Source organism: Ursus arctos, unplaced genomic scaffold (assembly GCF_023065955.2).
Source record: "Ursus arctos isolate Adak ecotype North America unplaced genomic scaffold, UrsArc2.0 scaffold_21, whole genome shotgun sequence".
Taxonomy (NCBI): domain Eukaryota; kingdom Metazoa; phylum Chordata; class Mammalia; order Carnivora; family Ursidae; genus Ursus; species Ursus arctos.
Window position 1 is genome coordinate 44,473,408 of NW_026622886.1, and position 26,146 is coordinate 44,499,553.

Consider the following 26,146-nt stretch of genomic DNA (forward strand, 5'->3'; position numbering starts at 1 on the left):
TCCCAGGACCCATGAGATCATGACCTGAACAGAAACCAAGAGTCAGACACTCAACCAACCGAGCCGCCCAGGTGCCCCAAAGAAAGCACTTTGAGAGTGCACAAAGTATTTAGTAAATGTTAGTGACCATTACATACTTCTTTACATCCAGCTCAAGACTTAGCATAGTGATGTGCCAAAGATATTTGTTGGTTTGCTAGAAGTAATAGTATGAATACCAGACTATAGCCCTGTAACTATAATGCCATTAATTCATAACTGAAGTGGAAGGAGTCACTGTGGGCTACAGAAGTAAAATGGTGCTCCTACAAATATCCAATTTCTTCCATTTTCTAAGAAAAAGGGGGGGAAACCTGAGAGTTTGAAGAGAGGAAAGGGGACATATGAATAACAGCTATAGAGTGGCACATAAGATAATATGATAAACTAAACATAATCCATTTATATTGGGTATCCCTGCCTCTAGGAGAGTAGCTTAAACTTGACTCAAACCCCCAACTTCTTGACTTGATTAAATTCAGTGGTGGTTCCCAAGTACTCTGGAACTCCGAATACCTTTATTTAGTGTTCTTCAAACTATACCCATTGTCCGATGACGTGTGCATCACCATTCTTTGAGGAAAACAAAAGGATGGAGGTTTTCCATGGCCAAATAGGTTTAGGAAACATTGATAAACAAAGTTTAACAGGTTTCTCAGAGGTTTATTTTTTTTTTTTGAGATTTTATTTATTTATTTGTCACCGAGAGAGAGGGAGAGAGAGAGGGAGAGAGAAAGTGCACACACAAACAGGGAGTGGCAGGTAGAGGGAGAAGCAGGCTCTCCACCAAGCAAGGAGTCTGATAAGGGACTGGACCCCAGGTTCCTGGGATCATGACTGGTGCCAAAGGCAGACACTTAACTGACTGAGCCACCCAAGCATCCCTCTCAGAGGTTTTTTGTTTGTTTGTTTTTGTTTTTGTTTTTATGTATACATAGGACTTCCCCCAATGTATTTGACCTAGGAATTCTTTTCTCACAGAAAACGGATCAATATCTTCTATTGCACAGAAGGAAATCGGGGATACACTGCTTTAACTAGAAGGATAAAACTTATTGGCAAAATAACAGGGAATAGGGAGACTATTTACATATCTGAAGAAAAAGAATTAATGTTTTGAATACCCAGAAATGCCAGAAACGTAAACAACCAGTTACATGATCCTTGCAGTGTATGCATTATATTGTGTCACCAAGATTGTATAGATGAAGACTTTAAAACTCAAAGATTAAAATTAAGTCACACAGCTAATAAGTGAGGGAGGTAGCTGCTCCCACGGGTTAAACTACTTCTTAACCACCTAGAATTACACCTGGGAGAAAGGAAGGCTGACAAATGAAAAAGATTACTCCAGGGCATATGCATGCACACCTTTCATTTTTCCTTTTCATCATCTCACCCCCCAAATCCACTGAGATTAAGAGAGAAAAGGTAGTAAGTCTTAATGATACAAGAAGTACAGAGCAAATGCAAATTGCTCTAAGAAAAAGCACCAGATGCCATAGAAAATATGATGTTCTTTTCACATTTTATGACCCAAATTCCTTTAATCTCCACGGAAAAAATTTCATAGCAGGTCCAGTGAGGTACATGAATAGTGAGTCTATATTTCAACGGTCCTGGTTTCCTTTGAATATGGAACCAGTAAAATTAAGACAGATTTTTTAAACTACACAGGATAGGAAAAGTACGGGGCTCTGGAATCCAGACTGAACATTTTTTCCATATGTATCCTGATATATAGACTTTACACATATGGATAATTAGTATGTTGTTCACTGAATATCTTCTAACTATGCCCACCAGATATAACACAACAAGTTACTTTTATAAATTGGTTATAGTTTGCTTATTGAATCAAAGGGACTGACACAGATGAATGATTTCCTGAGAGGCCACTACACTATTTTTCTGAAATAAGAACGTGCCAAAGAACTTTAATGACCCTGTAGTGCAGATTCCCTCCCCACAGAAAACCTAAAAGCTCAAAGGTGTAGGGCCACGAGCAATGAAATTGTTGGGTTCTGGCCATTTTTGCAATACCCAGGGACACTGGTGTCAGACAACATTATTTCTCATAAGGAGCACTAATAATGTAACTTGTGACTTAAAGGAAGGTCATCTCTCTGAGTCAGCTCAGAGGATTTTCCAGAAAGGTAGCCTGGAAACCTTTGACTTACTGCCATCTCTGAACTTTTAAAAAATCTTTTGCCTTCTAGGTATCTTAAAGAAAACGAGACAATACAACACAGCTTATAGATTTGGGAACATTTCCCCACATAGAACACCGTCTTACTTGATCCTCACAATAATCTTATAAGTAGGTAAGGCAAATACTGCTATTCCCATGTTTAAGCTGTATAAGCTGAGGTTTGTCAGCCACAGTGAAGCAGGACTCCAGAGATCCAGTCCGGCACTCATAATGTGACGACCTGGGGACTGGACATGCATAAACTGGAAAGCAAAGTGAATTATCACTGAGAACTGCACCTCATAAAATCTTTTGGTTTCTTTGCCTACATTTCACGTATATTTTTCCAAGACAATCAAACTTACACCGCGTTCGCAAAACACTAATTTTCTGACCAAAAGGTCATGTTCCTGTATCTACAAAGTAGATAACCTTATAAAGTGTTTTTTCTGTAGTCATAGTCTGAAAACAGCTCCCCCTCGCTGTCGTTGGAAGCATATATGCACCAAAGCTAAAACGCCGAGCTCGAGGAGTATTTCTGCTTTGCTCTGCACCGGCAGCTGGGGTCTAGCAGTGCAGAGTTACTAATTAATAGTTATTTGGTCTCGCTTTCTTCAGAGCGTCTCTTTCCTGGCCGGAGAGTGCATCTCTCTCACTCCCGAGCGCAGGGACCTGGCAATTTTTCGCTCCCATGCGCTGGACAGCGCTGCCCGAGTGGCCGCTCTCAGGCAGCTGCTCTTTGTCCATCCAGAGATGTCCCCACGATTCAGCAGTAACCAGACGAAGTCCCCACGGACTACTGTGGCCCAATTTCCGCCCATCCCCTCTGTGGGAATCAGGCTTTTCCCGGAGGAAACCCCAGGAATCCAGCTCAGAGAAATTAGGCACCCACCCCCAACTCCGGAAAACCAAGAGACGTTCCCTTTCTTGTTGTAGCTACACCCGCGGCAGCCGGGGGGGGGGGGGGGGGTATGGTAGGACAAGTGAGTGCCTCCTTCCGGTCCTCAAACGACGGTCATAGGCCGGTTAACAAATAGCAGGTATCAAAGATATATTACTGAGAAGAGAGCGCCTTTTAAGTCACCCCCGAGTTGTTACCCTGGGGGGGGAGGGGCGGAGAGAGCTGAAATCCCCCGAGCCAAGTTGCCCCGGGAGTAAAATTAGCCAGGGGGCGGGGGGAGCGGAGAGGGGGGCGGCTGGCTAGCTGCGGAGGCAGAAACCCCGGCTGAAGGGGGTGAGGTCGAGCTCCAAGTTCAGGCGCGAGAGCGCGCGCGCGGAGGTGAACTCGGGATTTCAAGGTACCGCATTGACTACATCTGTTGAAGTCAAATGGGGAGTTAAGGGAGGCTTGAGGAAATAGTGGCAAGCCCAGAAAAGGCACGGCACGTCCAGTTCTCCAAGTTTTTGTAAGAGAAGAGTGGGAAAGCGCCACCATCCCGACTCTTCAGCCGAGGAACCGTAGAGTCTCCCAGCCCCACCCCTGCAGCAGTGATGCAAAGAGGACAAATCACCGACGTAGAGAGGAGAAAAAAAAAGGAAGAAACCCCCGGGAGTGGGGAGGAGAGAGGGGAGAGAATAGGCACGGAGCAGCCTCCAATCACTGGGACGAGAGGGAGCGCCTTCCGGGGAAACGAACCCCGCATAAATCGAGTTTGGAGCCCAGTGCTTTCGGAGGCTCGGAGCGCACCTCAGCGTCTTCCGAGTTGAGGAAACACAGCGCAGCGAAAGGGGCCGGCGACGGGACCGAGAGCAGCTCAGTTGGCGGTGGGACGCTGTGCCTGCAAACGTTCGCAAGAGGGACAGCAGAGCCCAGCGAGCCCCGAGGGCGAGGAGCCCTCGCCAGCGGAGGTGGGAAGAGAGCTGGCCTCCGTGGAGGCTGAGGAGGCGCTGCATGGGCAGCATGCGTATCTCCGGAGGCCCCGCCGCGGTGTCCGCGGACAACTCCAGCCAGTGGTGGCCTCTGTCCGCCGGTGGTGCCAACAGTAGCCGGGAAGCGGAGGCGCTCGGGGAAGGCCGCAGCCCACCGGGGGACGTGCGCGACGAGGAGCTGGCCAAGGCGGAGATCGCCGTGCTGGCTGTGACTTTCGTGGTGGCCGTGCTAGGTAACAGCAGTGTGTTGGTGGCGCTGCACCGCACGCCTCGCAAGACGTCCCGCATGCACCTTTTCATCCGTCACCTCAGCCTAGCCGACCTGGCTGTCGCTTTCTTCCAGGTGCTGCCGCAGATGTGCTGGGATATCACCTACCGTTTCCGCGGACCCGACGTACTGTGCCGCGTGGTGAAGCATCTGCAGGTGTTTGGCATGTTCGTATCGCCCTACATGCTGGTGGTTATGACCGCCGACCGCTACATTGCCGTGTGCCACCCGCTGAAGACGCTGCAACAGCCAACGCGCCGCTCGCGCCTCATGATCGCTGCTGCCTGGGTGCTGAGCTTCGTGCTTAGCACGCCACAGTACTTCGTCTTCTCCATGGTCGAGGTGGACAACGTCACCAAGGCCGTTGACTGCTGGGCCACCTTCATCCAGCCCTGGGGTCCCCGCGCTTATGTGACTTGGATGACGGGAAGCATCTTCGTGGCGCCCGTGGTCATCCTGGGCACTTGCTATGGCTTCATCTGCTACCACATCTGGCGCAATGTCCGCGGAAAGACGGCTTTGCGCCCGGGGAAGGGCGCGGAGAGCGCGGGTGGCGCCTTCCATAAGGGGTTCCTGCTGGCGCCGTGTATCAGCAGCGTGAAAAACATTTCCCGTGCCAAGATCCGCACCGTGAAGATGACTTTTGTGATCGTGACAGTTTACATCGTTTGCTGGGCGCCCTTCTTCATCCTCCAGATGTGGTCTGTCTGGGATGACAAACTTGTCTGGGTCGGTAGGTATCGGGAGAACGGTGCAAGGTGCAGGAAAGCGGCCTGTGTATGTGGCGGGGGAGGGGGTCTCTTTTCATAATATCCTCTGGGGCAGTAGTTCTTAAACTTATGCGTGCATAAGAATGACGCCTTGGGTGAAATTATCAAAAAGGCAGTCTCTGGGGGTCTCACCCCAGACATTTTGGTTCAGTAGATCTAGAATGAGGCCCAGGAGTCTCCCTTTGTAGCTTGCAATGATCCTAAGACAAATCCAGAAACTGCGCCCTAGAGTCTGCCACGCAACTACAAAACGGAATAATGACTTTTTGTCAGATCACTAACCACTGCACTAATACCCTGTTTTCAAGCCTATTGGATTCAGAGAAATATTTCTACTGCTTGTAACAACTGCTTTTTGCTAGTTTGTAAAATGTTATCACAATTAATACAAAAATTTTGTAGAAATGCCCCAAGGGCAAGGATAAACTGACATATTTTTCGAAAGAAAGATTAAGAAGTCAATAATTCTAATTTAGCATTTAGTTAGTGTTCCATTTCTTATAATCTTTTAATTTTTTTCTAACAACTACTGTAACACTTTTTTTCCTGTTATTTTAAGGCAAGATTATTGATAAGCTCTAAATTTGTTAAACTATTGAATTTGTCTTTCAGAACTAACTTAACCACACAGCTACAGCCTCTGCACACAGCTCTTGGAGTTCACGGAAAATGCTCTCTACACCCACTACCTTGTTTGATTTTAATTCCCCCACAAAATGAAAAAACTAACTTCACAAGAAACTTCCCCCCCCCCAAGAAAAAACATTATTTAATATTGGGTCTTGAAAAAAGTATTTCCTTTTAGTAAGAAAAAAAACTTATTCAAATAAAATACATTACAGGAATGTTACCAACAGCAGCTGGGAAAGCAGCGTGGGAAGCAGTTGGGAAATAGGTATCTGGAAAGAACTGTCTCCTTTTGTTATTTGGGATTGCAGTAGGGAGTATATGTGATATATTTTGGAAGTTATGTGTGCAGATAAAACATTCGAGAGTGAATTTAATTCAAACAAATAAAAGTACTTGCATGGCTGTAATATTACTGATAAATAATACAACACAAATGATATTTTTTTGGTTTACCATTTCCTGTCTTGCTTGATCTCAGCAGCCTCTTAATTATTGCCGGTCTAATTATTGCTTTATCAGGATTTAGACATAATTTCTAAAAACTTCACTACTTGTGCATAGGGATGCTGATGATTTTCATTCCTTTTGAATACAGTCTCAGCCATGGATCATGGTCACGTTTAATAGTAGCATCTTAGCACAAAGTATCATTAAATAACCTGTAATTTATTCCAGCATAGCAAGAGCGAGAAGACCCAAGTTTATATTTAATAATCAAGAAAAAGTGCCTGCTGTTTATTCTTATCTTTAGAAAAGGTATATTATCAGTGTCATAGTTCTGTGAAAGGATATAATATTTATGTAGTTTACCAGTGCAAATTAGCATAAAGTATTTAAAAACTCATTGGAATTTCCTAATTCAGCTGTTCTTAATATAATTTAAATTGTCCAAACCACAAAGATAGTTTTCTTTTAAAATCAAAAGAAACCATAGAAAATTAACCAAAAAAAAAAACAAACCCCAACTTCACAAACAACTAAATAATGCATCCTTCAGGGACCTATTACTACTATCCGCTTGTGAATAGTTTCCTTATTACAGAATATGTTTAACGTTTAAAAATGTAAAACTACTAAACATAGGCCATAGTGTCATACTGTTGCCTTAGTTGTGAGGATGAATACAATTTTGTATATGTGGCTATAGACTTTGGAAATTTCATTGAAATTGCAGCCTCTCTGTAAGCGCTGTGTCCATGAGCACATACCAGTACTAGGATAAAGAATACAAAAATTCTTTAAATAAATTAAGTGATGAATCCTGAAACCCATATCACACTATATGTCAACTACCTAGAATTTAAATAAAAATTTGGAGAAAAAGAAAAATAAATTATTTAATAGTCTTAGCTTCTTGAAAGTCCCATTTGTTCTACTGAATATTTTTAAGTGGTAAGATATTTGAATTAATCTCAAGGCATCTTGCTTATGAAAATATTTTACAGCCAATCAGTCTCCATACACGGACTGGTAAACGACATACTTCATTTTCTGTATTAAACCATAACTTTTTTGCCACTTTTAAGAGTCTGTAAAAAATGAGTTTATCTGGTGCACAGTTACTTGCATGTGCCTGTTTAAATCGTCTCCCCTCATGTTTTTTGTACAGAATCGGAAAACCCAGCTGTCACCATCACGGCATTATTGGCTTCCTTGAACAGTTGCTGTAATCCCTGGATCTACATGTTTTTCAGTGGCCACCTCCTGCAGGACTGTGTCCAGAGTTTCCCGTGCTGCCAAAGCATGAAGCAAACATTCAACAAAGAAGATTCTGACAGTGTGAGCAGAAGACAGACTTCTTATACTAACAACCGAAGCCCGACCAACAGTATGGGTACATGGAAGGACTCACCTAAATTTTCCAAGTCCGTCAAATTCATTCCTGTTTCCACCTGAGCCCACATTCACGCAGCCTGACTCTTGTTACGGACTTTTGGGTCCACTGGCTGAATCCAGCTAGAAATCAGGAGAACAAATGAACTTATAAGTGATAAGTGTAAATCGATTTGTTGAGGACAAGACTGTATTTCTAGTTGCATTTTCACATTGCTATGACCAAAAGTTATGAATTGTTTTATATGGGATGCTAATTTAAAAAACAAAAAACAAACAAAAAAACCCATGCTACGTTACAATTTGCAGGCCTAATTCCCAGGCATAGAATAGAAGTTATATTTCTAAAGGAAAAGTCATAACCACCCTGGCTTTACATTCTGTTGTTGTTGGTTTCCTTTCTTTTCTTTTATTACAGACATAACTAAGGCTTGCTTGATCGGTTTAGAAGTCATACAATGTAGGGGCATTATTTCTGAACAAAGTGAACTCATCATTAGTCTTAGTGTTTGAAAGGAATTAGAAGAAACTTCAGAGAACTTGCTTTCATCCAATAAGAGTCAGTTTATGCATCTGAAAATGCAGCCTCACACGATGGCCTGGAGATGGGAAGGTGCCCCGGACAAGGCATGATGCTGTAAATCACCTAAATTTCAAAATGGTAACATTAGAACTGGCAGTTCCCTCCTTGTTTTCGGTTCCTCATGTTTTAGAAAGTTGTAGAAAGCACAATTATTAAAATGCTGAAGGTTAGAAAAAATATTGTCAAATGGCCAGTAAAATCTTTTTCCTCCCACTGCAAGGCCATTTTAAAGTCAGATTTGTATAAGGAATATCTGATTTTATTAGAAGAGTAGAAATGGATTATCCAAGGTACTATGTAGACTTTCTCTAGAACATTGTAAATATGTTTGCCCAGTGTTATAAGATATCCTGTATTATGCTGGTTCATGTGTGGGGGCATCCAGATTATTATTTCATGTTTGGGGTGTCCAGATTTATAAATAAGAGAATCTTCTAAAGAGTGACTCAGGATTGGGGCGCCTGGGTGGCCCAGTCGGTTAAGCGTCTGACTCTCGGTTTCCACTGGAGTCATGATCTCAGGGTCCTAAGATCGAGCCCTGCGTGGGGCTCCACACCCAGTGCAGAATCTGCTTGTCCCTCTCTCTCTACTACCCACCCCGCTTTTGCTCTCTTGAATAAATTTTTTAAAAAAAATCTTAAAAATATAGTGACAGGATATAGAAAGTCCCCTCGTGCTTAATTAAAAATAATTTGGTCTTTCCTTCTGGTCTCCCACCCATCTAACGGTTACATAGCAGAGGTGAGGCATGGTTGGGTGTATGGGGGTGGGATATCGGAGGAAAAAAACTGTTCTGCACCTCGTATGGTTTCCTTTGCTATTCAATGCATGTCTTTGGCAAATTACTTAAAGATACATAAAGCCTTCATTTCCTTGGCTGTACAGTGAGGTTGATAATACCTCACAGGGCTGTAGTGAGAACCAAATGAAATCAAGGGTGTGAAAAGATCTTCACGATCCGTCGAGTGCTCTACGAATGTGCCAGTTGCTTTTATTATAGTCGTCGTGTCTTCAGAATCGCAGAGCGTTTTCCTGTTTACTTTCCATTAACCAAAATTTGTTGGTTTCATGTCTGGGATATAAAATCCTAAAATTTAAATATAGCTCTGCTGATTCATTGGAAAGCACTGCCAGCGGCCACAAAGCCTGACTCCTGCCTAACCAGAGTTTTCCAATTTAAAGATAGAACTTACTTTCCTTTAAATGCAGGTAAATCAGAGCCAGCCGAGAGCATCGGTTTCTTTCATTTCTAAACAGAGATAAATTACAGCCCTACTTGGCTGTTCTGACTGCATTTTTCATTAATGGAACCCGGTTTTTTTACGAGCTTTTTTGGCTGGCTCCTTCTCCTTAGAGATCCTACAATAATTTGAGGATACATCATAAATGTCTTGCATCCCTTAGAGGAAGCAATAGTTATTTTAACAGCATTATTGTAGCTTTTTTTGTTGTTGTTTTATTTTGTTTTTTAAAGATTTTATTTATTTATTCGACAGAGATAGAGACAGCAAGAGAGGGAACACAAGCAGGGGGAGTGGGAGAGGAAGAAGCAGGCTCATAGCGGAAGAGCCTGATGTGGGGCTCGATCCCATAACGCCGGGATCACGCCCTGAGCCGAAGGCAGACGCTCAACCACTGTGCCACCCAGGCGCCCCTCTTTTTGTTTTGTTTTTAACTTTGTAGATAAGAAGCTGAGGACTGGATGGCACCGTGAGAACCTGGAAGCTTCAATTTCACTCCTCTTCATTCTTTTGCCTTTCCAAATTCTCAGGCTTGCCCTGGATGGACATGCCTTAAAAAAGTTCACAAATGTTTTATAGAAATTAAGCCCGTAGATTTTAGAATTCTGCTTTTTAAAAATAGCTGATATATCTCGTAAAGGGCACTGTATGCATGGCACAATGTGAGCCACCAATTAAATGAATCGGTTCTTCATTATTTGGGTCATAGTAGCATCTCAGGAACCCTGCCCTTGTGACTCTGTGAGCCCTTATGACAACTTCTCTTCAACAGTTCAAAACTAAAGCCCTTTTGGTTGTTACAAAGATAAGCCCATCCAGTTCCAAAAGAATAACCTCACGGTCTTTGCACAGATTGTTTTGAAATGTTGACGCGTACCTCCAGGCAAAACAATTCTGCTTGAATCTTATTTCTAGGAATATCTCTCAAATAAGGTGCATATCGACCTACCCAGCTCTGTTCCCTCCTCTTAAATGCATCAGGAGACAAGATAACACAAAAGAGTAGGGGGAAACACCAGAAGATCCAAGTGCTGGTTCTGCACTAGGCAAGTAGACAGTTTTATTCTCTGTGATTTAGGCTGAGGAGCTTAACTTAGCTAGTTGCTAAACGTCCTTGATGTTAGGTACCCAGAAATGGCATTCATATGTCTCAGAACGATATTCCAAATTGGAAGAGTCCTGCCTATCTATTTCAGAAGAAAGGAAACTACAGGTGGTAAAGAAGAAGAGTGTGCTAGGGAGGAAAGATTCCCCTTTCTTGAAAGAGAAGACCTGAGATACTATGCTCAGTGAAGTTCTGCAATCAAGGATAAATTTGTTATATCACCTTATTTTATTTTGCGGAGTTATATGTGTGAACGCCCTGCAAATACACAATATTACTGCATCTGTGTGGGTATGGGGACTGGAGCTAATAAACAATCCCCAGGTAGGGAGAAACTCATGGTGTCGGCTATTGGGCATTTGATAAACATTCATTGCTGATGAAAAAGGAACATTTTGAAGTATGTATTAAGTGACTAATGGATTAACTTGGAACAGTATTTTTAAAGTGTAAAAATAACTGTGAAGGAAATCAGTGAAATTCTTTGGTTAAATATATACTTGCCCTACATACAGAATTTCCATCAACATCAAAGGAGTCTTATACCATAAATGAGGGAAGGGTGTGGTTTTTAAAAGGGGAAAAAAGAATCAAGCAGGCTTAATAACATCCAGTATCCTCCTAAAATCACTACGGTTCCTAGAATGGACATCAAACACAACTTTACTCTGTTATCACACAAGTAAAGTAATCCAATTAGGTTAAAGTTTGAAGTTTTTCAGACTCAAACACCTGCATTTTTTAATGCAATTTGATCCTTGAAGCTTTAAATTATAGCTTCATTGTTTCATTTTAACCCTAAGGCATAATTAGACCCATCGAGGAAGAAGTTGAGCCAGTCCTTCACCCCAAATACCAGAGATTAGGCTCCTTTAAAATCCAAGTAAACTGGGCCTTCATAGGTTTTCATACTGGAGGCCACAGCTGTATTGAGAGTAAGCCCAGGACAGAGCCATCTGGGAGGTACAGAAGCAGCCACTGTATCTCTGTCCTCTCCCTCCCTCCCTGTGGTCCTTTTAGTACCACTCAGTGTCATTTGCCAACATTGGTAATCACGAGTAATACAGGACAATAAATATGAGAGAACGAACCTTTATTATAACTTGACCTCAGCCAATTGGAGCAAAAATCCAAAGCCTATTTATAAGAAGAGTTCTTTCCTTTGAGTCCCCAAGACAGACTCAATAGATTGAGTCACACAAATGATGTGATCCTACCGCATATGTAAGAATATTATTCTAACTCAATTTTTAAGCACATTAAATTATCATGAACGAAACAATATATATGGCCCATAGTCTGTCAGCATCAAAAATATATATAAAGGCCAAAAATTAAGTGCCGTTCTTTTTTCTTGTTTTATTATATATATATTTATATCACATCTTTTTTACATTGATTTGTATTCTAAATAAAAACAAAATGTTATGGAGTGAATTAAACATTTTTGCGTTCCAAATTTGAGAATAAATCTGATAGTAATATCAGAATAATTGGTAATTATTATTAATGCAAAACAATTATATATATATATTACATATTATTAATATAAAATAATCATTATTATAACAAATTTACTAAGAGTTAATGTTGTATTCCATTTTGGGAATTTTCAAATGTTCTATATCCCCTAGTTTATATGCTATATGGAAGAGTTTTAATGTGTTTTCTTGAGGTAATTGTGTGGTTCTGGTTTTGAGGGATGTTGAAATGATTTGTGATTGTATCTAACAGTCCTTTACAGGAAAAAAATGGCTTGTATTTATCGAAATAACGTGTATTTATTCCCCACTTTTACTGTGTATTGGCTTGATTCTATAAATAAAAATATCAAATTTATTTGAAATAATTCTCTTAAAATCTAGTTTAATAATGTGAAATGAATTTCAAGTTAATCATGCTGATTTTGAAAAAAAACCAAAGATCTGCTTTTCAGCTGGTAGCTTTGATAGGTTTATATTTGAGCACAAAAATCTTCATGTCTACCTTATTTGACTATAGCAAGAACAGGTAAAACTTTGTAACTGCCTTTTCAATAATTGTAATCACGAAAGCAAATAATTTTTATTATAGTCTGTATTGACAACAAATATAATCAAGTTAGCTGAGGTCTTGTGTGTCCTCTCAACCTAAAAATGTCATCTCTATTAGTTTCCAAAAGTTGGTAAGACTGACTTCTGGGCCCAAAGATCAAGACTCTTCCCATTTAATAGTCTTAAAAATTGAAATTCTTTACCCTGTGGATTCATAAATTCAAATCATACTAACTTGCAACTTACACTGTTAAATTTCTTTTTCTTTTACAAGTTAAACCCTAATAGCATAGCTTAATAAAAGGCTTATTTTGGGTTTGGCTTAAACTCTAGAAGCAGTGAATGCCTAGAATGGAAGAAAGGGAATTTGAAGTCTCTATTTTAAAATACTTTTATTTTAAAACTCACTGTTATTTTAAAAGACTTATAAAGGCTTAAGAATAAACCGAATTGGCTCCCAAAGCATATTTCCACAAGATCTATGAATCAGGTAGATCTGAAATAACAGTTCCATTGTGTTAGAAGAGACTCATAAAGAAATAGCATGTTTAAAATTTTTAATTCGTTCATTCATTTGTTCTCTATCTTTGTATCTTTTTAATCTCTAGAGTTGTGTATCTTCCCTACTGCTTTCTAAATGCCCTCTGAACACCTTCACTAGGACACATACAAAATGATTCGCAACGTTGGTTTATTGGTCTGTCTTCTCCACGACCATTATTATCATGTTTACCTAATAATAGCAGGTATGTCCTCTTCAACTTTGCATCATCATATAATAAATGCTTTCTATAGTAGCTGCTTAATAAATGTAGATATTATAAATATATATATGTTTGTATACAATAAATACGTATAACTACAATCGATACAATCTACATTATACTTACGGTAATCCACATGTTAAATATGTTAAACATTGTAAGTGTTTAAAAGTGAAGAGCTTTAATTACAAGAAAGAGCCTTGTGTCGTGAAAACAGTACTATCCCAGGGAATCAGAAGCCTCAGTTTTTCTACCACTGATAGCTGAATGATCTCAGGAAAATAGCTTTAATGAATGTGGAGAGCCTAAATGATATCATCTTGGTTGAAAAAAAATGAATTTACAGATTCAAACCAAAACTTTAAATGATCTTAAAAGAAAAGATTTGTCCCTACCACAGTCATGGGCACTTGTCCCTAGGTTAGAAGCTACATCACCCTGTAGGAATTCAGTAGAACTTGAGTCGAAGTGTACATTTGTTCCCCCTGCCCAAATCCCAGCCCCCATGGTTTACCGAAGCTTCCATGTTTTGACCACAACCACACCCCACAAACTCGTGTTACCTAAGTATCCATTGCCTGTATGGACACCTCAAACTGTTAGCTCTCTGTGCTCACCCTTTCCTTTAATATCCAAATAAAATGTTTCAGCCTCATCTCATACATTGTAAAAAGTCTGTGCCTTTCTCTAGATCTAAGTGGAATCTTGAGGATTATTATGAATCTCTGCTTCTGTTGAACTCCCAGTTCACAGCTCATTAGTTTACTTCTCATGACTACTTTTTCTTTACTCGTTCCCCTTTCTTCTAGCATACTCTCTATAAGCACCTGGCTGCCCTACATGATGGGGTTCCCCTGAAGGATGGGGTCCACATGGGACTTAGATAATGCCTCAGAAGAGACAGTGATTCATATTCACGGTCCTGAAGTTCACTGACCATTCCTTCTAATGGGGATTAGTCTCTAATCAGTCTCCCATTTGGGACCTTGCTGGCTACAATCTTGCTCAAGCCTTGTCTCTGTACGAGGACCCCAAACCACTGTTTCTCCAACTGGCAGAGATTAACAATTTTTTCATTTTAGTTTGTAGAACTATTTAGATTTATTTGTCTAAAGCACTTACTTAGACTATGCCTTTCCAGACATGCATTGTCTTTAAGGTGTTTTCTCAAGCAGAAGAGCTATTCTCATCCGTTAAGAAGTCTTGTTTTTTCCTAGATCAAAGAGCTCAAACTGTCCTGAGCTTCTAAAATAACTTCTTTTTTCTTCACTTCTTTTACACTAGTTGTTAAACAGATATAGGATGCTTAAATAATTCAGACTTTGACCTTTTATGCATTTGTGTAACTTTTGCTATTTCTTCATGTTGAATTGCCCTGCAGTCCCATAGGTGCACAGTTAGAAGGTCATCTCAAAATACTGTACTAAGTAATGATCTCATAATATTCTTAGAGGGAGGTCAATCCAGATGATTGGGTTTTCTATTTCTTCTTGATTATTGCATGTATTTTTTTGTATTTTTTTATGTGCAAATTCTGTAACATTTTTTTCCACAGCAGTCAAGCAATAAGCAACTGCACCAGCTAATATTAATATTGTATATATCATGTATACACCTATATGTATATATTATATGTACTTAGTATATATTATGTGTAGTTAATAGACTTTATTTTTTGAGCAGTTTTAGGTTAACAGCAAAAATTGAGTGGAAAGTGCAGAGACTTCCCATATACCCCCTCTTCCCACACATTCACAGCCTCTCCCATTATCAACACCCCTCATCAAAGTGGTACGTTTGTTACAACTAATGAATCTATGTTAACACATCATTATCACCAGAGTCTATTGTTTACATTAGAGTTCACTCTTGATGTTGTAAATTCTGTGGCTTTGGACAAATGTAAAATGACACATTATTACATCATTACAGTATCCTACAGAGTAGTTTCACTGCCCTAAAAACCCTCTGGGCTCTGCCTCGTCACCCCACCTCCCTTTCAACCCCTGATCTGTTTATTGTCTTTACAGTTTTGTGTGTTCTATTTTAATATCCACTGTGTCCTTAACGCCCTGGCCTAGAGCATTGCTCCAGCTTACCTAATTATTACTTTACTGTAAAACAATATCTCATAAAATGGATTCAAAAACAACTCTAAGTTATTTTAAAACAAATGAAAACAAACAAACAAAAATCTTGTCACAATTAGCCTTTCACGTGAGCCCAGACATCTGTCAAAATCTCTGTTAGAGGCATTTAGACCCCTCTGCTCTTTCTCCTTCCCCTCCACCTTGTACCAGCTTTCCATTTACCAGTTTCTACTTTCCAGCTGTGGCTCAACTTTCAAGCACTAGCACCAAATTGTCCAAAGGAGCGAAGCTCTTCCACATCTGAATATAACTAACACATCTTGCTCCTCAGGTCCTGTTGCCCAGCAATGAGAAATCTGAAGCCCAAACATGCAAAAAAGGTTTAAGGGGGTCTTGAAAGCAAAAGAACGGCCTATAAGCAGTGAGAGCCTTTAGGAAATCCGAAGAATCCAAAGACTGTATTTGGGATAACAAAGAGCTCAGATAACATTCTTATCCAACTCCAACTTAAAAAGGAAAACATAAAATATTAACATTTTGAGGGTATTTCAACTGAAAATTATCCTTCAATTGCTTCATTTTGTAGAAACAATATTCACTACTGCATCCAGATGATCTGCTCAACCCCTGATTCAAAATAGTGCAGATAAATGGTTAAGATGGTTGGGATGGAAACAGGGATGCTAATGACCAAGATAGAAGAGGAAAGTCTGCCATTTGCAAGTTTTTATAGCTATGCATAAATGTCTTTTCTCCCCCATTCCTATTTTAAGTTACAATTTATCAGGTAACAATTCTGAAGGAATTTCAATAAGATGGTTATAGTTTAGATGACTATAAAAATCAGTCTCCAGGGATTTTTTAAAGTGGCTTACTTGCCTAAGTGAAACTGAGAATTTCCTTAAGCAAATACATAAACTACTCAATAAAGAAAGGGATCTTTAATCTTTAATATATATGGAGAAATCTTTAATATATGGTCAATGGATGACTACCTACATAGTGTGGGAATGAATGTTTTGAGTGAATGAGGTATTGTTTGGTGTCAAATATGGGCTAAGTATGTCAGAGTTAATTTGTCCCGAAAGCATTTAGTGCCTTTTCTATTTATGTTATGGGAGTATGAAGCTGTCATTTCAAGACCTGCATTGACATCCCAAGAGATATTAAAAGTTCAGGATCTTTGGAAAAGAAAATGCTAATGTGATTTATAGCTTCATTAAGAAAAGGAGCTACCAAAATTAGCTTTACCATTTCAAATCTATTAATGAATTTCTCTGTAGATATTAGAAGTGTATGACCAGATCAGTACTTCTAGTGGTCCATGAATCATTAGGGTTTTGTGAATATTTTTTTCTGAATATTTTAGGTTTAATTGGGTGTTCTTTTTCTCTCTTATTCGAACACAGAAAATGTATCTCTAAACATTTCAGGAAGAGGAGGGAAATGACTCCTTATCAGCTATAACATCTTTGACCTTGGAAAAGGTCCCTATTTCTAGGTACCCTGCACTTGCCTTTCCCATTTGCCCATCCAGCTTTGGGTTGAGTTGGGGGCAGGTTGCTGGAGCCTAAGACAAGTCTCTATACCAGACTATTTCATTTCTTAATCTGAAAATTCTTTCTCCGTCCTAGGAACTGGCATCGGACATTGATGTCACCACATTATGCTGGCCTATCTTGCCCTGTAATGCAGTTCTGCCTTGTACTCTGAGCTTCTGCCACCCAGTTGGCTCCAGCACACCTGCACCTAGAGATCAACTCCTTCCAGCTTGACCTTTTAACACTGGCTCACAAAACTCTCATCAGCCCACCTGTCTCTGCATCCCTGTTCCTCAGACCAGTGCTTCTCAAACTTGAATGTGCAAATAACCTGGGAATCTTACTCAAGTGTAGATTCTGATTCAGCACATTCTGACCCACTGATTGTAAGATTCTGGATTTCCAACATCTCCCCAGCGATGGCAAGGCTGCGGGTCTGTGAACCACACTTCGAGTAGCAAGGCCTTAGGGCATGGTGGGGCTTCTTTCTATACGGCAATGAAAAGTGTCATCTAACCGTTTTCAAGGCTTCATCCCAGATCAGTCCCATATCTCAAATATGTAGTGAGATGGTAAGGCAAAATCAAATTGTCCTGTCTGGCCAAATGGAAAGTGATTTCTGAGGTTCCTTACCCTGCTTCTTGCAGCAGAATGTTGCCCTAGAGATTTCCATTTGCAGCTACCAGATTCTAGACCAAGAATGCAGAGAAAGAGAATGGACCTAGAAACTCCAAGGCTAGAGTAAACATAACCTTAGAAAAAGAGGGGACTCCAGGGCACCTGGCTGGCTCAGTCGGAGGAGTGTGTGATGCCTGATCTCAGGGTTGTAAGTTGAAGCCCCAGGCTGAGTGTAGAGTTTACTTAACAATAAAGTCGAAAGGAAAGAAAGGAAAGGAAGAAAGGAAAGGAAGAAAAGAAAGAAAAGAAAGAAAAGAAAGAAAGAAAGAAAGAAAAGAAAGAAAGAAAGAAAAAGAAGGGACTCCATGTTTCTGATAAAACAAGAAGAACACTGCCCTCCATTATAGAAGATTTTCCTTACCTAACTACCCCGTGATCACAGTCTACCTCATAAAGGCTAATGCCCTGGATCTTGTGTTTCTAAGACGGACACTGGAGTGTTAGGTCTTTCCCCACAGGCAAGATGATTGAGCTGTCCTCCCTCAGCATCTGGACATAGTCATTTCATAGCAGCACCACTGATCCATTGAAAATGTTCTATGTGATAACTGCCCATCTTTACTATGTTTATCCTGTTTATTCTTTTCCATTTAAATTTTTTTTCATGTTTTAACAATGTAATAACATAATTTTAAAAATCAGATGGTACAAAGATAATGAAAAATAGTACAGTTTACCAGAGATAAATACCTCCATACTTTTAAATAATATACTTATTCTTAAATTTGTGGACTTAAATAAGTAAATAAACTCATTTATTGACTTCCTGTCCTGAGAGATTCAGCATACTCCCTTGCATCCTTCCTCTCCCAGCTTCCCAATATAGATACACCGATATTTTAGTTATTTCAAAAATCAGTGTTATACCTTTATGATGTAGACAATAACACTACCAACTCAGAACTTAGAAGATGGTAATTGTTTATAAGAACTCCATTGGAGAAGAAAGGATGGCCATGCTCACGAGCCAGCCTTGGAGTAACCACATTCCTGGCTCCATAACACATAGAAATTGCAGGCTTTTTTTTTTTTTTTTTTACATGAAGACAGCCTAAGACCCTAAGATCCCCTCTAAGCATGGGCTTATAGTAAGCAGAATCCAGCTAGGGAAAAGGAGACTTCTTAGTCCTCAAATTGGACCCTGTACCATAAATAACGAGTTTCTAAAAGACTTAAAAGAGGTACTAAAAGTATATATCTGAATGAAGTCACAGCATTTGTCCAAGAAAACATTTAGGACCTATGGAAAGTCACAGTGCTCAGCCAGGGAAGCAAAACATTAAGCGTCTGTTTGATCATGAAAATTTGGATGTTTTTTTCTCTGATTATTGACAGGCGCACTCATTCTTTCCTTGAGAGTCTAATATCTTCATGAAATAGAATCTAGCCCTAGAGAAAAATTAAAAATAACTACTGCTTATTGCTCATTTTCTAAATCTGATAGACGCTGTCCTAAGTATTACCCTTATGGTTTCACCCTTAATACTTAGGAAAAGCTTATTATTTAAATTAGGAAACTGAGATTCAGAGCAACATGCCAAAGATCACAGAGGCACTAAGTGCAGAGCAAGAATTTAGGCCAGGCCCACATGACTTCTTGCCTTTCCAATGAGGCTGTGCTGTTTCAGAGGCGTGGGCAGCCTCCTGTTAGTGTCTCTAGCTCCTCTTTCTGTGTCATTTCCCTCTCTTCCACCAAAATGTGCCCAAATAAACAATTATGCAGTCAATCACACCTCAATATATGTCACCTTTCCAATGAAGTGTTAACATGTTAATTATTTTCCTTATGAATGAAGTGGATGGCTTTTCCCCCTATTAAAAGTATCTAAGGCCTTGAGGCACCTGGGCGGCTCAGTCGGTTGGGTGTCTGCCTTCAGCTTGGGTCATGATCTCGGGGTCCTGGGATCGAGCCCAGTGAAGGGCTTCCTTTTCAGCTGGGAGCCTGCTTCTCCCTCTGTCTCTCCTCCTGCTTGTGTTCTCCCTCTCTCTCAGATAAATACATAAAATATTTTTTAAAAATTTTTTTTAAAGTATCTAAGGCCTTAGTGGACTAGATAAACTGTTTTATTTTTGTGAGCATTTCTGAAGTCATTCCACCTACAGGAGACACATGAACCTCCAATTCCTTTAAAACAAAGAGCAGTATTGTTTTTGGGTGAATGGAAAAAAGCCAGTGGCGTCAGCTTAAGCACCAGGGCTTTATAGTCGTTAGAACTACTGAAAACCCACACTCCATTTCCAGCAGGCTACATCTGCAGAAATACAAATGGTACTAATTTACAGAGCCTCCAAATAATAAATAATATTTTGGGGGAAATGTTGGAATAGAAAATATTGAGCTAATTTAATATACTTCAGCATGAAAAAAAAGAGGCAATAATGCTGAGGTACCACACTTCAGTACGGTAGCCCCCTTCTTCCAAGACCCCCAGTGGATGCTGAAGCCACTATACCAAACCCTGTACAGACGATGCCTTCTGCTATATGTATGTAGCTATGATAAAGCTGAATTTATAAATTAGGCACAGTAGGAAATTAAGAAGAGTAATAATAAAACAGAACAATTATAACAATATATTGTAGGGGTGCCTGGGTGGCTCAGTCAGTTGAGCATCTGACTCTTGGTTTCGGCTCGGGTCATGATCTCAGGGTTGTGGGATCAAGCTTGGCATCAGGCTCCATGCTCAACGAGGAGTCTGTTCAAGAGGTTCTCTCCCTCTCCCTCTGCCCGCCCCCTCCATGCTCTCTCTCTCTCTCTAAAATAAATAAATAAAAAATTTAAAAACCCAATATACTGTAACAAGAGTTATGTGAAAATGACCTTTTTCTCCCAAATATCTTATTATACTGTATCCACCCTTCTCCTTGTGATGATGTAAGATGATAAAATGCCTACGTGACAGTTGAAGGGAGGTGAATGATGTGGGCATGTCACGTAGCATTAGCCACTACTGACCTGGCAATAGGCCCAAAGACGATCACCTGCTTTCAGACTGGTTACCGCAGAAATTGAAACCACAGAGGGGGCAGATCACTGTAGTGGAATGTTTTTACACTAGTGCATTGCTAATTGTTCCAAACTGCTTACTAGTGTATATTGATTGGGCCTAAAAGGCATTGATAAAGCACTAATTCTGGAAGCAGTTTTAAAAATTCTTCTAAATGCTTAAAAAATATTCATCGAATCCTCACAAAATGGTACAGGCTAGAAACTATTATCAACCCCTTCTTAAAGGTAGGCAGAGTGAGGCATGGAGAGTAGGAGACACTTGCCTAAGTTTAAAACCGCTAGTAAGATCTCAGCCAGGATCTGACCCCAGCAATGAGGCTTCAGTCTTCATCGGCAGCCCTGTACGAGTCTGTCTCTGAGCACACGCTTTTGATTTCATACTAAATGTCGCAGTGAGAGACAGTCATCAAGAGCAATGAGAATTCCTATTATTACCATTGCTATTTAATGTCATCCTAAAAGTCTTCAAAAAGCAATGAAAAGCAATTTGAACTAGAAACAAAGGCACAAATATCGAGGATATAGGATTACCATAATTACCTACAATGTAATTATGTAGTATAAAAACCTGAAGTAACCCATTACAAAGCTACTGAAACTAATAAAAGACTACTAGACAAAAGCAAAGAGCATTTCTTATATCACCAGTGATTGTAGAGACAAAATATTGAAAAAAGAAATCCCTTCATAACATTAACTATCTGGAAATAAACAACACAAAATGTTGGAACCTCCATAAAATTATAAAGTTTTAATGAGATATATAAAATAAAGCTTAAGTCAACAGATGAAATATACGCGTGAATAGGAAGACAACAGAAGATGTTGATTTTTCTTAATGTCTAGCTTCAACGCAATTCCAACAACAACAACAAAAATCACTAATAATATTTTTGAGCCTTACCAAGTGCTTGAGAGTTGACTGGGGCCCACCAAAATATTAACAGTGCTCAGACCTAAGGGATGGGAGAAGTGGAAAAGTAAGGGTGAAGAAGAATATGGATTTGCAGTTTTTCCTACTTATATTTCAATAATGCTTCCATTTTTTACATTATAATTTAAAAATTAACAAAGATACTTCCCATATTCTGACATGTATTTCAACGCCACTGGCACAGACCTGAACAGAAAAAAACAATGAAATAGAATAGATTGTTGATAAATAGGTTCTATGTCCCACTTTGTGTGAGTTTTACATAATAAAGGAAGTCTGAGAAGTTAATATAGGAGGGAACTATTATTCTAATAAACAGTACTGATACAATTGCTTCGCAATTCTGAACAACAACAAATCTATTTAGTTTCTCACTTCATTCCAGATACTCATATTAAATTTGGAGAGACTGAAGAGTTACATAGTAGAAGATAACAATTTTGAGCCCTTACTAAAGTTCTGGAGTGAGGAGAATCTTTCAAATCTAAAAATATGATGGGAAAAACCATAAAGTAAAAAAATGAATAGATTTGACTATAAGTAGCTTTACAATTTCTCTTAGTACTTTTAAAAATAGCAAAAGTAAGGCATATTTAAACATATTATGATCTCTGACTTTCATGTCTGGAATTTTTCTATGTAGCCCTGAAATACGCTATCTAAGAATATAGAGGTAAGACCAAAGATTATTTGTAAGGAACAGAAAGGCAACATCACATATATGGGCCATCGATCTGCTCAGAACAAACCTAAGGCCAAAAAATATACAGGTCTATAGGCATTTAAAATGTTCCATCAGGCTATGTTTAAGTTGCAAAGGCGATGAGGAAGAAGAGGTAGCCCGGCTAAAGGTAAAAACACCTGTCCAAGCTAGATCTTCAGTCGGCAAGAGCATCTGACAAGATTCTGTGGACCGTTGGACATGATTGGAAAGCCAATACTTGTTTCCAGCGACTTCATCTGGTCATGTGGTTAAAAGATGCAGATCATGTGGTATTTGGAGAAACAGCTATTTTTCAAACATGGAAAATAAGTTTTACTTTTAGGCAGTGTCTTAATCTGTTTGGGATGCTGTAACAGTACCACAGACTGAATGGCTTATAAACAACAGAAATTTCGTATAATTCTGGATCAAGTCACCGGCAGAGTCCGTGTCTGGTGAGAACCCATTTCCTGGTTCATAGACTGCTGTTTTCTTGCCGTAACTTCACATGGTGGAGGGGGCAAGGGATTTTTCTGGGGCCTCTTTTACAAGAGCACTAATCTCATTCTAGAGGCTCCATTCTCATCATCTGATCACCTCCCAAAGGTCCCACTTCCAAATACCATCACACTGGGGATTATGTTTTGACATACGAATTTTGGGGTAACACAAACATTCAGTTAAAAGACAAATACACATATTCTGTTAAAATCCATATCTAAAATTATATTTAGCTATTATATATTTATCTATTGTTATCCTCTCAAATTTGTTGGGCTATGAAGCCTAACTGTAATCTGAATGACAGGCTTTCATTAAAAGGTACTTTGAGTCTATCCATAAAATTAAAGGTGCATGAGTCAAACCTCATCTAAAACTAAGATCTAGTTTCCTTGGATAAAAACAGTTGTACTGGCGAAAGAACCTTTATCTTTCCACTTGTTTTCAACATAACTTCACACTGAGAAAATATTTTTTATGATTTTAGCGTTTTCTAAATAGGGTCTAAGAGTGTACGGAAGAAAAATTCAAAATGCAGTTGAAATTCTTGAATTTGAGGGTGTTTGAATATTATATTGCAGATCTTTTTATACAATGTTTTAATTTGAATTTTTCCTTTGAATAACATAATTTTTTCCCCTAAAAATTATTTCTAAATACAATTTTGTAGAGTTCATTTGACATTTGGCAATTCCCCCCCCCCCCAGAATGTTCAGGGACCCCCCTAAAACTCAGCTGCCAGATCAGACTCCCTGGCCAGTGATCAATCCCACCCCAGGCCTAGAACATTGAACACGTCCCAACTGACATTGTGACTTGGTTTATACCCCAACAGGAGCCAGACCCACTTCATCTCGGCTATTTCTCCTAGCCTTGTGCTGATCTGTATCAAGTCTAATCTGATTTTGAATTTCTATAATGTTGTTTTGAGATTTTATCACAGGTCGGCCTCATCATTAGACCAGAGGTTATCAACACTGTGTACACATTTAGATCATCTGGGAACTTACAAAAAGTAATACACTACATTCCCAAACAGAATCACGTCAGAATCTCAGAAGAGCGGTCTGGGCATTGATATTCCCAGGTACTTAAATATACAGCCAGGGTTGAAAAACAAGTGCCCCAGACTATGAGATCCTCAACAACTGAAGCCCTTTGAGTTCCCGGTTATTAAGCACTGCCAGCTCCCTGGGGTGAGGGCTTCCACACATGATCTTATTCATTCCGCATAACCAAGTCCATTAAATAAGTATGAATGTTGACATTCTGCAAATATGGAAAGTAAAACTCAGGTAGACTAAGCAATTTTTCTTAGGTTACATATATTTTAGGTTTGGGAGCCAGAATATTATCTCAGCACCTGAAAGATAGTTAGCAGGCACTCAATGAACATTTGGTGATTGATTGAATGAATGAATGAATGAATGAACAAATGTCTCTAAATCCCATGGCTTTTTGCACTACAGCATACTGCCTCCCTGGTCTTCATAACATCAGAGCACTCAACCTTTGTAAAACATAGAACAGGTTCTAAATAATGATTAGCTAATAAATGAATCAATCAATCAATCGACTGGTTAATAGAATGACCAATAAGAGATGATCAAATGAGTGTGTATACTTTCCCCTATTCCAACCTTCACTCTTGAAGGAAGCAGAATGATCTTTCTTTCCTGCCATGTAATAACCTGGCTGGGAGATGACCCTAATGGTATTTTGCCATTTACTCTGATGTGTTATGGTCTTGAAATGTTGAGATGTTAAAGTTAGAAATGTGGTTTCCTCCCAGCCACCTGCTTTGCATTTTTCTAAGACTCCCTAGAACTCTTACATGGCTCTCTCTCCAGGTAGATTTCACCAGCACTTCCCAGCACTGCTACTCTTGCCATCCCCTTTCTGCTTCCCTCCTTCGAATTGGATCAACCAGAGGCTCAGTATTTCCACACAGCACAGTGGCTATTTGTGGAGAAAGTTACTTTGTGGGTACCCAGACTGCTGGCTCAGGACCCATCAATTACTGGTCTAGTTATTGTTCCTTGCACACCTTTGACCACTCCTCAGTTATAATCTATGTAACCTAAGTTTTAAGATGAAGAAAAGGGTAGGGAGATTGCCTGATTCATAGGACCATGGCAATAAGAACAAACTGGAAGGGATGCCAAGCAGAGAACTCTGAGCAATGAGACAGTGTTGGCATCAGGCAAGAACCAGAAAGATGAGCAGAAGGTAGAAAAGAAGATGATACCGTGAGAAGAGAGGAACTGAGTCACATCCTTTGAGATTTATATAAGGGTATGTAAATCAGGGGTTTTCCATGACATCCAAGGTTTTCAATTCAGTGAACTGGAATTAATATACAAAAATAAAGGGGCGCCTGGGTGGCACAGCGGTTAAACGTCTGCCTTTGGCTCAGGGCGTGATCCCGGCATTATGGGATCAAGCCCCACATCAGGCTCTTCTGCTATGAGCCTGCTTCTTCCTCTCCCACTCCCCCTGCTTGTGTTCCCTCTCTCACTGGCTGTCTCTATCTCTGTTGAATAAATAAATAAAATCTTTAAAAAAAATAAAAAAATAAAACATTTTCCGTGGTCTTAAATAGTGTAATACATGGACATACGAGCAGGCACTATGATATCCATGTAATTATAAGAGAAATTATAAGAGAAAAGATTGAAGAAGAAACCTAGCAAACACAAAGAGGGGGCATGAAATCAATCATCACAGATAATTTTCTACACTATTTGATTTGTGCAAGGCATAAAGATAGAACTTTATCAAATTCTGTTTGTTTTCCCGAAGACCAAGCCAACTCCAATCTGCATTTCCATCATAAAAGAGTGGAGGTTACATATGACAGTAATGGGGTGGAAAGAATCAGTGATGGGACAATATCCTTTACCTCCATCTGAACTCCACTTATAATCTTTCCATCTAGCCCGGAATGAAGACAAAGACTTCAGTAATACAATTACAAATTGACAAGAGAAAAATATTTGGTTAAACATTCCATACTCTCTATTCAACCCTGACCCAACATGTCCACTGAGGATGATTTTTCAAGTTTAGTGCAGTTTGGTGGAGACTATCACCAGCTGTTACAGCAGGTACTGGAACAGGAGATAAACTCTGGGGATCGGCAAAGAAGAAAAGAGTTTACGCCAGAGAAAACCCAGGCGGGAAATATCCTACTAATGCAATTCAATTTTCCAAGCCAAGTGCATTTCTGACTTGTTCTGTTTTACACCCTCCACCCCCCAAAATGTGTTCCAGATGACAGTCTTGTAAAGAGATTTTCAAAATGAGCCCAGCTCTCCCATGACACCCACATTTCTTCAGGCCTAGGATATAGCAAGGTCAGTG

General features: G+C 39.7%; 1 protein-coding gene across 1 annotated transcript; it reads left to right on the plus strand.

Moving 5' to 3' along the window:
* Positions 1 to 763: 763 nt before the first annotated feature.
* AVPR1A (arginine vasopressin receptor 1A) lies at positions 764 to 10,868 on the plus strand. Its single transcript, XM_026500120.4, has 2 exons — positions 764 to 5,100; positions 7,377 to 10,868. The coding sequence occupies exons 1-2, from the start codon at positions 4,122 to 4,124 to the stop codon at positions 7,661 to 7,663; spliced, it is 1,266 nt and encodes a 421-aa protein (XP_026355905.2). The 5' UTR covers positions 764 to 4,121; the 3' UTR covers positions 7,664 to 10,868.
* The last annotated feature ends 15,278 nt before the right edge of the window (positions 10,869 to 26,146 follow it).